Below are 15,202 nucleotides of genomic sequence, written 5' to 3' on the forward strand. Positions count from 1 at the left end.
ATATTCATACCACAGCAAAATCAAATTAATACAATGCAAAGAAGTTCAATCAAATCCACGAATGCTACAAAGATCTTGAGTACTTATTAGTCAAATCTTCACATATGCAAATAAATTTAATTGCAAATAACCTCTAATTGCATCAACATATGACTTTCTAATGGTGAAGACAATTTATAGCACGACCTTTCTTACTATTGGTGATGGCTAATTTTATATGTCTTCTTGACTGAGTCACAGGGTACAGGTATTTGGTAAAACATTATTTCCGGCTGTGTCTGAGGGTGTTTCCAGTTGAGACAAGCTAACTTAGCTGACTGAGAAAAGCACACTGCCGCCCTCCCCAATGTAGGGGTGGGGGTGTTGGGGGGGGTGCGGCGGCATCACTCAGTCCAGTGAGGCTCTAAACAGAACAAAAATGCCAAGGAAGTGAGAATTCTCTGCCTCAGCCTGACTGTTGAGTTGGTATACTGGTCTTCTGCTCTTGGACTGGGACTTACACCATTGGCACTCCTTCTCTGGCTATGGAACCATACCTCCATCTTTCATGGTCTCCAGCTTATAGACAGCAGACTGTGGGACTTCTCAGCCTCCATAATCATGTGAGTCAATTTCTCACAGTGAATCTCTCATCCATCCATCTATCCACCCACCCACCCACCCATCCATCCATCCATCCATCCATCCATCCATCTTCTTATTGGTTCTGTCTCTCTGGAGAACCCTAACTAATAGGGTATCATAAAAGTCCCATTGTATCATAAGCCATCATTTTAATACAATTTGCTACATTCAAATAGTTTTACGTATTTCAGAAAAGGAAGTATAAAATTTAAAACACAATGGTTAGCCATTTAAAATGTTGGAGTTTTCATCCAGACATAAACATTCACTGTAAGAGACACATTCTAAAAGATCTCAAAACAGTCAGAGCAACCATACTGTGTGACACCCCATCCCATTTCTCCCTACTAAGCAAATTACCTTTAAAGTCATGTCATCAGAACAGGAGGCCAGGAGATTGCCAGTTGGGTCCCATTTGATAGCATTTACTTCATTCTAAAAATAACAGCAAATATTCACGTTTTCATTGTATAGACTGGGTAGCTATTTGAATATTAAACATACACACTTTAAAACTATTCTGAAACATTACTTGTTAACCACGACCACTTTAACGTAGAAAAAAGGTTTCTTACCGTATGTCCTTGGAATGTTTTAATAGGTCTGTCTTGTCCTAATTTACAGACATGAATGCACATATCTGTACTACAAGAAGCAAAGGTGTTGTTGCTCTGCCAATCAACATCCAATGCTGGTGCTGCAAAAGAACAAATGTAAGGTTTGCATTTATTCCACATGTACTAAAATCCAAGAGTTTTAGTTTTGAACCACTGTTTGACTAATAATTTACACTAATAGGCACTTAAACATTTTACTTTATACTTTTTAAGATATTAAGAAAAAATTAAAATAAAGGTATCTATATATAACAATATTAACAAATTTCAATTTAGTTATTTCTAGGTGAGGCAGATCCTAAAAGAGAGTACACTGGCCTAGTAACTGGGAGATGAAGGTCCCTGAGAGCTGGCTCCGTAAATTACTAGCACTGGGTCTTGGGTTCTCTTTTATAAAATGATAAAATTAAACATGATATCATGCTTTTCATTTCTAAAATCTGTGAGTGTTCAATGGACAAGAAGCCTCGGTTGTGTCACTGACTAATTAGTGGACACAAGCAAGTCACTTAACCTCTCATGATATATCCTCATCTAGAGTGAGGATTAATACACAAGTTGAGCACCCCAATCTGAATATTCAAAATCCACAATGCTCCAAAATCTGCACCTTTTTGAATGCTAGTATGATGCCACAAGTGGAAAATTCCACACATTAAATGCTTAATACAAACTTTACTTCATGCACAGAACTAGTGAAAATACTATATAATGATACCATCTGGCTATAAGGTGTATGTAAAACATAAATTAATTTCATATTCAGACTTGGGTCCCATCCCCAAGATATTGCCTTATGTATATGCAAATATTCCAAAATCAGAAAAAATAAATAAATAAAAAGTACAACACAATCATGGTCCCAAACACTTAGATAAGGGATACTAAACTTGTACTATCTTTATCTTTAGTACACATGGTGAAGACCAGGTGAGGTAATGTATGTGGAAGTACTTTGTAAATTACAAGAGTTAGACAAATGTTATACTGAATATGTATCATTCCCATTATTATCTACTCAACTAACAAATGGAATACGGCATACGATTTCTAAATAATTTTCTTCTAAGCAACTTTTGTCAATCACCTCTTAAAAAGCAAATGCCCCTTAAAATCAATGAATTTAAAACCTCCGAAGCCCCAAAGCAGGCTCGCATTTAATACTTTGCCTGAGTTTAGCTCTGAAATTATTAAACATCCTTTTCCCCTGCTGCAAGGTGCAAAGGATCTCTGTAATTAGCAACACAGATTACGGTAATGATAGTGAGTAACTGGGTTAAGCGAGTAACTGGGTTAAGCAACAGAAGCCTATCAAAGACACTGCATTTAAAGCAGGGGTTGACAAACTATGGCACATGAGCCAAGAATGGCTTTTATATTGCAAGGGTGGAGGAGGGGATCAAAGGAAGACATACAAATGTGAAGTAAGATTTAAAGTTCAGTGTCCATAAATAAGAGTTTTATTGAAACCCAGACAAATGCATTAAGTTGTATATTATCTATGGCTGCTTTTTCACTACAAGGGCAGAGCTGACTAGTGGCAACAGAGATCTTATGGCCTGCAATGTCTAAAATACTTTCAAGTCCTTTAGTGAAAGTTTGTCAACCCTAATTTAAAGAAAAAACTTAAAGGAGAAAAACAGGAGGGTTAAAGTTGAGCTGTGTGGCCAGGTGTGACTCAGCACTTTGGGAGTGAAGGCAGGAGAATCACCTGAGCCCAGGTGTCTGAGACCAGCCTGGGCAAGAGAGTGGGACCTCATTTCTAAAAAATAAAATAAAATAAAAAATCAACCAGGTGTAGTGGTCCATGCCTACAGTCCCAGCTATTGGAAGGCTGAGGCAGGAGGACTGCTTGACCTGGGGAGATCGAGGCTGCAGTGAGCCAGGACTGCACCACTGCACTCCAGCCTGGGTAACAGAGCAAGACTTTGTCTCAAAAAACAAAAACAAAAAGTTTAGCTATGTATACTAATTAGTAGAAATACAAAGCATTTAATAAAGGAGATTAGAAATGTCTGTGGAAAGGGAAAACAAAGCCACAAACTCCCGCATTGCGTATATCCAAGTATAACAGTAAGTGGCTATGTTAAAAATGAAACATAAACAGGTGCTTCAGCAGTTAAACTTATAAGTCAAGAGATATGTCATGCATAAGAACTTGTAACTATGGATAGGAGAAGTAAAAAGAATGCAAAAAGAAGATTTAAAGCATTTAGAACTCAGAAAGGAAATTTTAATCAGAACTATACTGAGACTTTTTTTAAAAAAAGACAAAGGATAACAGGAAAGAAAAACTGATTTCATTGCCTGTCAAAAGACAAATCAGGTAAGCCCCAAATCTAAAAGTACTATGTACTAAAGAACAAAGAAGCTAATTGTAGTAATATGACCAGACATTAAAATAGTTTTGGGTATATTTCTACAATGAAAAACTAGGTATCAGGACACCACTTGGATTGAGTTAAGCTCATAAAGGAAATAGATTGGAAAGAAAATATTTAATGGGAACTTACTATGGAGGGTATATGAAAATTTGAATAACTATATTTAAAACATTTAACCCTCCCTCAGTCAACTTTTTAACAAACACAGTGCCATATAAAATTATTAACATAAATTCACCTTTTATACAAAATTTCAAATTATGAGAATTCCCAACAAAGTAAACACAGTCAAAAACCAAACTTCAGAGCTGTCAGGCTGAGTAAGTTGTAAGCTGTACTTTTATACTAGTCATGAAGCAGCACCGCTTTAGCTGGTGTTTGGTTTTCCTGCCCATAAGCCTTTTTGCCTGTGCTTTAGCAGTGCTTCACTGCTAAAGGCTGCCAGGGACAAACTTCACAGAACTGCCTTGCTCTGCTGCTGCGTCCTCCCTAGAAAACGGGTATCCAAGCTGGTGTTGTGTACGTTTTGGGGAAGGAGGGAGGGAGGGGAGATCTAAAAACCTAGCATCCTTGGTTCAATGTAAGAAAAACTGTGAGGTGCAAGCTCCCCTCTGCACCAGGCTGAGACTGGGCCTTTCTTCACCAGCGATCACTTCCTTCCTTGGCTTCTTCCCACTCCCACATCCTGCTTCCCATATTTCTTCACTTATTTCTCCTAAGAGGTTTTCCGCAATAAGTCATGTCACTCAAATGTTTGGCACAGGGCCTGCCTTTTGGGAGAACCCAACCTAAATCAACTAGCAAACAAAAATATGTGCCAACTTTATCAGCATGATGTGTGAACTCTGCCTCTGTTTGTGTGTATCACCATTTCTGACAGCAATGTGGATGACTGTCCTGTTCATTTGGCAGTCAACTCTCATTCGTTCCTTTCTGTACTCCGCCCTGCTAGGATGAGAAACCCAGGAGGGCTATTGTAAGTTATTTCCCAGGTTCCTGTGCCTAGTGGTTTCCAGGTGGGTTCATACAATGTAAGACATTGTCAGGAATTCAAAGTGAGGAGTCCAAAGTCAGGAGTAGTAAGACGACAGGCACGATTGCCATCATTTCAGACTGGGTGCTGAACATTGCCAGGCAGCGTATCCTCTACACCCCAGTCCCTACGGGACAATCGCGTCCTGCCTTCTCCTCTAGAGTCTTAGACTTCCTTCAATTAGTCTCTGGGTTACCTCCTATTCCTTAGTTTTTCCACTCTTCCCAACACCTATGCAACTATTTCTTTGTATTAAATTCCCTTTCTTGGAGTGTCTGTCTGGTTTACACTCCATTTTCCTCCATGGAAGCTAATTCAGTAACTACTGTGCACTTTCATTTTAACATTAAATATTATTACTTAAAATACAATTCTAAAAATTTTAATGTTTCTTTGGTAAATAATCTTTCTATTGTTAACAAGTGCAAAAAATGAGGAAGGGAACGAAGCCTGAAAAATCTAATTGATTTAGAAGACAGTTAAAGATGCACTAAAATGTTATTAAGAAGGCCATATATCTGTCAGGATGTTCCAGAGGTGTTAATTTTATACAGGGCAGCCTGCAAAATGTTAGAGAGGAGGCTAACATAAACAAAAAGCAGCATTAAAACAAATAAGCTATTAGGTTCATAAAAATAAAACAAAAAAACCAAACTACTAACCAAATCAAGATTGTTGAGATGTAGGAAATGTTGCAACCTAAGTTGTGTGATTAATACTTCTGTGATATGCCTGCCTCATAAAATACAGTGCTTACAGATTGATATAATCAAAGAACACATACCTCCTTATTTTATAGTTATTCCTAAAATGAGTCTTGATAGTACAAGCTTTTTAGAAAGAAAGTTCTAACATTTAAAAAAAAAATTTTTTATGTACCTGACAAATGAGACAGGTGTGTTCACTAACACCGGTCTCATTTTACACGTAAGAGGCTAAGAAAACTTAATTTTCCCAATTATACAATTTTTTTAAATCTTGGAGCTAAAGTTAAAATTTTTGTCTGCTCCACCCCTGTTCTGATTTACTTTCATTAACCCATGTAGCCTCCGTAATTTTAAAAGAGAAGGAACAAACCTCTGAGCGAAGAAGGATGCATTTATTACTGACTTCATTTTAAAAAAGCTTTATTGACATGTAATTCACATACCAATTCACCTGTTTAAAGTATACAATTCAATGGATTTTAGTATATTATTAATTCATAAAATCTGTAGTCAAATATAAAACTTTCTAACTTAATTTTGATTTCTTCTTTGGCCCATGAGTTATTTAAAAGTGTGGGTTCTCGGGTATTTGTGCTCTTCCAGAGATGTTTCTAATACTGATTTCTAATTTAATTCCATTGTTGTTATAAATGTCATTTAGTTGGTCAAGTTACTAGATAATCTTCAAATCGTTTACAGATTTACTTCCTTCTTCCTGTCTTCTCATTCCATCAATTATTGAGAGAAGAATATTGAAATATTCAACAGTAATTGGAAGCCCAGTAATTTCTATTTCCTTTGAAGCTCCATCATTTTTTGCTTCATACATTTTGAAAGTGTTATTAAATGCATTGTCATTTTAAAATGTTTTGAATTGGCTGTTTAACATTGTATTAATAACCTCCTTTTTCCCTGTAAATCTTCTGAGCTTTGAAATCTAGTTTGTCTATTAATGTAGCCATTTCAGCTGTCTCTTGATTAGTGATGGCATGGTATACATTTTCACATCATTTTATTTTCAGTCTATTGATGTTTTTCTATTTGAAGTCTATTTTACATAGGCAGCATATAGTTGAGTCTTGCTTCTTGATTTAATCTCACAATCTCTGCCTTTTAATATTTAGGCCATTTACACTTAATTTGCTTTGTCATAAGGTTACATTTAAATTTACTGTATTTCTGTTTATCTCTTCTGTTCTTCCTCTTTTTGTATTTCTACCTCCATCTGGATTAATTGGATATTTTTTACAATGACATTTTCTTCTCCTTTGGTGGGTTCTTACCTGTAATTCTTTATTTTTAGTGGTGGTTTCAGGATTTACAGTGCACACCTTTAACTGGTCACCATCTACCTTGAGGTGATATTTTAAATGGGCTAAATACTTCATCTTGTTTTCTGCCTCTCTTCCCTCCCCTACCTTTTTACCTAAGATTCTGACTACTTAGGTATTAGCCTGTCCAAAGTTGTATCACAACTCATTCATGCTCTGTCCCCACCCTCTTTTCCAGTCTATGTTCTCTGTTTTTGGATAGATTCTATGCAGCCTCCAAGGTCGTAAATCATTTCTTCCGCAGCATCAAATCTGTGGTTTATCCTATCGGGCCATTTTCATCTCACATGTTTTTGCCTCTAGAAGTTTAATGACATCTTCTGTGTCTCTACTTAGCTTTTTGAACATATGATACGATTAATCTTTGAAAATGTGAGTGTTAGGAGCACCAGCCCCCTGTGCAGCTGGAAATCTGCATATAGCTTTTTGAATCCCCAAAATCTTACCAACTAATACCCAGCTGTTGATTAGATGCCTTACTGATAATATAAACAGTTGAATAAGATATATTTTGTATATTGCAGGAATTAAAAATTATGCAGAATGAATGAAGACAGACCAAAAAAGAGTATGTACTTTATGATTCCAATCATATAACGTAATCTAATCTCTGGGGATGGGAGAGAGGTATTACTAAGGGACAACAAGAAATGTCTGAAGGTTAACAGATATATTCATCATCCTGAGTGTAGTAATAGTTTCAATGGTGTATACATAGGTCAAAATACATCAAATTGTTCAAGTAAAATACATACAGTTCATTTTATGTCAACTGTACCTCAATAAAACTGTTTTTAAAAACAAAAGTATGGTAAAAAAGAATACGATGGGTAAACTGAAGCTTATTTATTCATAAAAATACTTTCATACTATGTACCTCATCAGGTTGTAGTCAGGACTAAAGGGGACAGAAAGAGCACCATCTCCAACACAAAGTTGGTACTAATCATATGGTACCCAGCAACAGTACCATAAACATACTTACTTCAACTTTACATTACTCCTAGGATGTATGAGAAATTTTTATGATTAACAGCCAGAAGCCTGAGAGAATTCTGAAAACCAGAAGCAAAGGTGAAAAGGAAGTACAACAGGTGAACAAAAATGTGTGTAAATGCTTATTCAAGTGGTGAGCTTTCATCAAGTGGAATTGTTTAACGATGTTTGCAAACTTATTCAGACACTACAGAAAAATCATTTTGCACCTTATTTTGCTTGTTTAGGCACACTAAACAAAGAATGAAAAAAAGCAAAATGCCTGAAGTTGCAAATTTCCATTTTAAAGTTGATGCTGTGCCAATGGCTGTTTGTAAAAGGATGTCATCAAAGATTTGAGAATAACCAGGGTTATTATTTTAGTCAGTCTCCAAATTAAAATTTTTTCCAGCACAACAGAATCAAAGAGACAGCTAAATCAGGTAATACTAAAACCACTGGGTATCTTGTTCCAGTTTAACATCATTTAGTTACTGCAGTCAGGAAACTCACTGAAAAGCGGTGCAAAGGTTCTAGGCTGAAATGGAGCTCAGGCACAAAAATATGCCTGGCTCTCTACTCAAGCTGAATGTCTGGGTGTGTGGCTGTATATCATGCAGGACAGAGCACCATTTTCGAGGTCGGATTAATCAGATAAAAGTACCAGATTGAGTATTTCTTAAAAGAGAAATCCATCTAAGCCACCAACATTCCAACAACATTGGGAAAGTCTATTGTTCACTTCATGTAGACAGACGCTCAGGTATCTCGATCCAAAATGAGAAAATGACAATACCTAAACTTACAGGAGTCTATGCAGTATTTTCATGTATATCATTTAGTCTTATCCCCATAACAAATAGGCATTATTATTATTATTATCCCTCATTCACAGATAGTGAAAAGGAGGCTCAGAAAGGTTAAGTGACTCGCTCAGTCCTAATGCTTCTTAAGTGGAGTGGAACTGACATTCAAACTTAGATTTTCTGATTCAAAAATCTATGTTCTTTCCATTAAATAATGCCACCCCTAATTGCACCAGGCTGCAAATGCTTTCTTTATGGTGCATTTCACAGAAAACGTTTGATGATCGTCTGACAATTAAGAGTCTGAATGTCATGGAACATCAACTCTCGAAAGGACTAGTAACAAGACTGATACTTGATATTTCAACATTTAAAATAAATTATATGCTGTTAGAAGTTTTATTAGAAAAACAGAAGCAAGCTCCAGCTTTCACGTAAATTATAAGAAATTTACCTGAATGAAAAGGAAACTGTTGCTTGGCTTCACCAGTATGTGCATCCCAAATAATTGTAGTCTGAGAGTAAAAGGAAAAGAAAAATAAACTCATGCAAAGAAGTTTATCATAGATGCATAAATTATATGCCTAACTGTATTAAAGCAATATACAATGTCAGAGTGGATTTAATTTTAAACACTTTATCCCAAATAGTATCACAAGGCTATACTCCACTTTGGGAGCAAATGACTATTAAGTAGTTTGGTTTTTCCCTGATGATTCTGCATCGGTCAACTTACTTCAAATAACAATTATTGGCAGTCTACAAAGCATGAGGCATTGTATTAGATTTTGTTTTAAAAACTCCATTGCAATAGTACATTAACGTAAGATTCCTATAGATGTTTACTAAGAGAGTAAGTTCTTGGTTAACAATGCAATCAGTTCTCAATATTGAAAGATTTTAAAGGCTCATATTTACACAAAAAGGCAGCTTTGAATTTTGGCAATACTTAAAGCAAGAACCTCAAGTATTGTATAGTGGCAGTGACTATCAACAGGACTCAACCTCTCTCCTTCCCAGCCTACTTCACTTTTCTTGCCCTTTTGCCACTTTTTTATTGCTCTCTGAATATAAAGAGTGAACCAGTTTCTCTTCACTTCCCTGTTTGACACCACACTCAATTATTATCACGTCCCTTCCTGGATTAAGATAATCTTAAACCCTTATTTAGGAGGAAGAAGGTCGTATTCCCAATTCATCTATATTCACCAGCCAAGTTAGATGAAGACTAGACAGATTCTGCATTTCATATTAGCTTCAATTAAGTACCAGGAGTTCGGCTAACAGACCAGCTCTAGAATTTCCCATGGATTGACTCCAGAGCCATGTTCACTGGTGAGACTAACTAGAAACCGCAGAAGGGAAGCAAAAAAGCGCAGGAGGTATGACATTGGTTATGGCTCAAATTCCAGCTAAAATTAAAAGTGTTCACATAGATAAAAGGATAAAAACATTTTGATAAGTAGATTCAGGAATGAGCTGATAGACCTAAGAAAGTATTTCTATCATAAATTCATATTTGAATTTCCCAAATAGGAATGTTTATGTGATTGGCAGCTAAGACAAAACATTGCTTTCAATTAAACCCTGTAATACATTCACCTTTACAGAACTTAATGAGCTTTTACCTTGTCTACTCCAGCACTTAGGATGAAATTTCCTTTCTTATTCCATTTTAATGCAAATATAGGGCCTTTATGCTGCCCTAAGGTGCTAGCAAGGTTACCTAAAATTCAAAAGAAAAACATTAACATTACTTTAAATTTTCTAACTTCAGATCAACAACAAAATAAAAAGGAAAATGCTTCATTTACCATCTTTAGTCCATATTCTGGCAAACCCATCATAGGAACCAGTTGCTAGAAGTGTACCTTCACTCTGCCAGAGAAAAACATTTCTTTAATTATATAATCTAGATACGGTTTATAATTTAATTGTTGTTGAAGTATCTCCTGTTTAAATCCCAGGTACAGAAGAGAATGAAGACATTCTCTGCTTCAAAACTTGCCAGTTTTGCCTACTTGTGAGTGCCACTAAAGGCCCATGAAACCCTTTCACTGTTGTGAAGCTAGCGTTGTACGGGGACCTTATATCCAAAGCTCAACAATTGACAGTAATAGCTCTGGACCAGGATCTACATCATCCCGCCTCATGCATGCCCAAAGTATTCTCACAGACTCACACAACTAACAATGAAGGTAGAGTGGTGGATTGGGGCGAATATCAAATTCATAATCTTAGAATGATTGATTAGAAGTAAAAAAAGGAAAACTTTAAAATGTGATTAGAAGGTTTTATATGGCCATTCCTCTAAATCCTTTACTGTCTAAAACAAAGTGTGTGTGTATGATCCAAACAATATCGTTGTTTCAAATGATCGGATTCTTAAAAATTTGAATGTTCCTTTCTATTATTAATCCCTTCCCACTATGAAATATTTGCCAATAAAAAGAGCAACACAAGCAAAAGAGCCAGAAAAGAGCGCAGGCTGACTTTATAGTTAATGAAGTAAGAATAACTGCCTACTTTACCAGGAGGAAAAGTCCATATAAATTTGTCTCAACTTATATTCCCTTGCTACGCACCTTGCCTCGATGAATGGTGTAATAAAAGGACAGATCTAACTAACTCTATGCAAACGCAAAAGTTACCGATTATAGTAAACAGACTATTGCTAGAATGACTAAACATTACTGGAGAATGAAATCCTGCATTACTTGACATATTCTTGATGGGTTTTGGTAAGGGCATTCAAAACAAGATCACCTATTTCACATCTCTCAAGCCATTTTAGCAGTATGGCTAAGTGACAAACAGAAACAAATGCTGGTTCTGGGAAATGCAGACTCAGTTCTGCTAAGACATGGCAATCCCTTAGGGCTCTATCTGAAGAAGAAGGGGAGCCATGTTGAAGTCAACAGTAAAAGCTTATTTCCAGATTCTACACAATGTTAAGTTTCCTCTAAACTATCAGTCCCTAAATGTTTTAGTTCATGAACTGCTCAACTAGGAAAAGAATACTTTAAGGCCGGGCACGGTGGCTCAAGCCTGTAATCCCAGCACTTTGGGAGGCTGAGACGGGCGGATCACGAGGTCAGGAGATCGAGACCATCCTGGCTAACACGGTGAAACCCCGTCTCTACTATAAATACAAAAAACTGGCCGGGCGAGGTGGCGGGCGCTTGTAGTCCCAGCTACTTGGGAGGCTGAGGCAGGAGAATGGCGTAAACCCGGGAGGCGGAGCTGGCAGTGAGCTGAGATCCGGCCACTGCACCCCAGCCTGGGCGACAGAGCGAGACTCCATCTCAAAAAAAAAAAAAAAGAATACTTTAAAGATGAGAAATCTCACAGGCTCTCTTGCTTTAGCCACGGAAAAGAATTATTGATCAAGGATGATGTTTTCCAAGCTCACCGTGATTAACACATTTTCAAAAAGCCCACACTTTTCAAAACTATAAAATGCAGTTCAGAACTACCAAGCTCAACAAACCAATATTCATTCATTAACCATCCTTTTCAGTGTAAACTGTAAATTTCATTAAATTAACATGACCAGTGGGCCAGGTAGCATAAGAAAGCTATATGTCTGAACTAAGATACAATAAGGGCCCATATTAAGAAAATAATTCTATCTTGATCCTACAAGTAAATAATACTACCGTGTGCTAAACCCCTTTGGAATTTTTAGAATTGTCATACGGAGGGGAAGAGTAAACATGCTGCTGGCAATTTTGGAAGAAAATGCTAAAAATACCTAGTTACGATTTCTGAAAAAACATGTCACAGAAACTGAGAACTTTAGTGGGAATAATGATTTTAAAGATAGATCTCATTCCTTGGGAAAAGAATTAGAAGATCCTTTAGAAAGCCCACAAAGGGTTGTTAAATAGAAGAGAAAAGAACATTCATTTGCTGAGGAAGAACTACTATCGTGAGATATTCTTTGCAATGCTGAAATAGATCTAAGAGGTTTGGAGGCGGGGCGGGGGCTAGCAGGGTGAGGTAAGAGATGTATTTATAACTAAATGGTGAGAATTTATCAACAATGAAGTCAAAGTTTTTTGTAAGTCAGAGTAGTCAAGTTGTCCTGAAAGATGTTGAATCATACACAGAATCAGAGAATTAGAAGATTCCTACAGTGGGAATAAAATTTAGATGTTATCTAGACTAATGATCCCTAAAAGGAAATTGGTAATAAAGTTGTAACAGTTCACAGAACAAAGAGAAAAACAAGAACATGTTTTCTGCTACATAGAATTCTTTTATCCCCCAACTAAGAACTCGGTTGTTATGGATTTAGTATGTTGTTTGTTATTATGGTAAGAATTTTCGCCTATTATCTCAAATATTTAGGTACCATTTTCACAGATCTACTTGACATTTAAGGAAAACGAAGTACAGAGTAAAAAGTAACAACTTAACCAAGGAGATGCTGCGGGATACACTGAAGAGCTGGACATTGTACCCTGGTCTAAGGCAAGTTTGTGTCTTTAACACCACAGTGGAGGAGACGGCTGGCAGGCGATGACTCCCAGTTGGTTACTAGTTAATAAAACCCCAATTTCTGAACAAATAGACAAACCCTGCCATGAGTCTGAGGCTCTGAGGGTTAGGTATACTAGTAATTATATCCATCATGGATATAGTGACACTCACATTCCAATCTAGAGATGTGACATCCTTGTTGCTTGGAACATCTTGCCCTCCTTCTCGTATACAATGTCTAAGTACTAACTGTGTAGAGCCACTGGTGCTGTTCTCACTAAGATTCCATATTCTTGCTGTTGAGTCTCCAGACCTATAAAAGCATGCAATGTATTTTAAATCCTCATGACATTCTCAACTATCAGAATCAAGGCAAGATATTTACATCCGAATATTAATAAGGCAAATAAAAACTAAACTACCACAGATTTTCCAGTAGTTTTCCCATTCTACACGTTGGGACCCCCAAGCGTTCTCGAAACAGTAAGTTTAATTAAAAATTCTACAATTACTTCATGAAGGAATAAAACATTTACAGAGACAAAATGGCCACAAATAAGCAACAAGAGAAAACCTGAATAATGCATATGTTTATAAAACGCTCAGTAAGATATTTGTAAAAGCCATTTTAGTATCACTTTGAGAAACACACCCTGATGCTAGGAGATCACTAACAGGGTTCCAGGCACAGATGAAAACTTCAGATTCATGGCCCCGCAACACAACTGCTTTATTAGGAGGGATTTCAACATCCCCATCCACTTCCATCATATCAGTATGATTATCTGCATTGTGAAAAACAAGTAAGCAATTCCAGTTAGGCAGTATTACAACATGGCGGATGGGTGAATTCTTAACTAGCAAATACCTTCCTTTATCACATACAGTGTTAACATTATCAAGTTAAGCTGAACATGACTACACAGTCTTAGTCACATAGAAAATAAATTCTTACCTTTAATTAAGTATTGACCACACTTTTTTTTTTTAAGAGGGATGGGGTGGGGTGGGATGCAGATTTTAAATGATTAGACTTAAACATGGATAAAACGATAAAATGGTTTGAACTAAACATAATGTCTACCAGTACTATTCTGAGTTTCTGCCAGTAGGGGTTGCTGATATCATTCATATAACATGAGTTGCCTTTCATCTCAATGTCGGAGCTCTATGGTATTTTTTGATAACTAGTATTACAATTTCATTTAGAAATCAAATGTAGATACAAAAATTCATTTAATGATGGGAAAAGGGCTTCTAGATATTTTAAAAGAAAATAAAAGTAAATCTAGCTTTTGGAGCTTCAGGAATAAAATCTGAGTTGTGTGATACAAGTTAAGGAAACAAGTTGGTGCAAGTAACAGATGAAATTTTTCGGCCTAGAAGATGGGACATTCTGTTAGAGCAAATATTTCCTCTGAGAATAAATTTTTAAAAATTCTTATCTCCTGGGACCTTCCTGGGGGATGGAGGGTGGGAGGAAGAGGAGGATCAGAAAAAATAACTATTGGGCACTAGGCTTAGTACCTGGGTGATGAAACAGTCTGTACAACAAACCCCTGTGACATGAGTTCATCTATTTAACAAATCTGCACATGTATCCCGAATTAAAAGTTTAAAAAATAAATAAACCATGTAATTAAAAAAAAAAAAATTCTTGTCTGAGCTCACTTGCTATAGTATGTGCTCCATTCTCCTCCCCATTTGCTGTGTTTTCTCCATTTTTTGCAGATCCTTGTTGGCTGGCTGCAGCTGCGGCAGCTGCAGCAGCTGCTGCCTGTTGCTGTGCAAGCTTATCTCTATAAGCTTGTTGTCTTGTTTGTACTACATCAGGCATTACGGCATCTATCAGGGACAGAGACTCTATTGGTCGACCATCAAACAAGGTACCATCCTGGATTTGGAAAATTGTGAGAGAAGAAAAATCAAAGGCAATATTTAAAGTTATTTGTATTTATACAAAATCAGAAATGAAATGAAAATCTTCATTCCTAGAAAAATATTTTGAGGAACTTGCTGAATTCATATAAGGAGTCCGGAGGGAATAAAGAAACTACAAGCAGCAACTGGAAATGACTGCTTAAATTTTCCTTTTTATTTAGTTCACACTATTATTACAGTATAGAGCTGTACAGATAAGAGCTGAAATGAAAGGGATAAGATGTAGGCCAAGCTGATAAACAGGTTTATTAATTAGATTCTGAAATTCTGTTAGTCAAAGCAACAAACAATATGGAATA

General features: G+C 36.5%; 1 protein-coding gene across 3 annotated transcripts in view; it reads right to left on the reverse strand.

Annotated features, from left to right (window-relative positions):
* The window catches only part of TBL1XR1 (TBL1X/Y related 1), a 172,149-nt gene that overhangs the window by 13,890 nt on the left and 143,057 nt on the right, over positions 1 to 15,202 (reverse strand). For all 3 annotated transcript variants that reach the window (XM_017896619.1, XM_017896620.1, XM_017896618.1), the window contains 8 exons: positions 14,634 to 14,856; positions 13,615 to 13,747; positions 13,134 to 13,275; positions 10,292 to 10,355; positions 10,106 to 10,203; positions 8,932 to 8,992; positions 1,200 to 1,321; positions 985 to 1,059 (listed from right to left, as the gene is read on the reverse strand). In XM_017896619.1, the coding sequence (XP_017752108.1) occupies positions 985 to 1,059; positions 1,200 to 1,321; positions 8,932 to 8,992; positions 10,106 to 10,203; positions 10,292 to 10,355; positions 13,134 to 13,275; positions 13,615 to 13,747; positions 14,634 to 14,856 (918 nt within the window). The remainder of the gene's footprint in view (positions 1 to 984; positions 1,060 to 1,199; positions 1,322 to 8,931; positions 8,993 to 10,105; positions 10,204 to 10,291; positions 10,356 to 13,133; positions 13,276 to 13,614; positions 13,748 to 14,633; positions 14,857 to 15,202) is intronic.

This window comes from Rhinopithecus bieti, unplaced genomic scaffold, assembly GCF_001698545.2.
Source record: "Rhinopithecus bieti isolate Rb0 unplaced genomic scaffold, ASM169854v2 scaffold_27611, whole genome shotgun sequence".
Taxonomy (NCBI): Eukaryota; Metazoa; Chordata; class Mammalia; order Primates; family Cercopithecidae; genus Rhinopithecus; species Rhinopithecus bieti.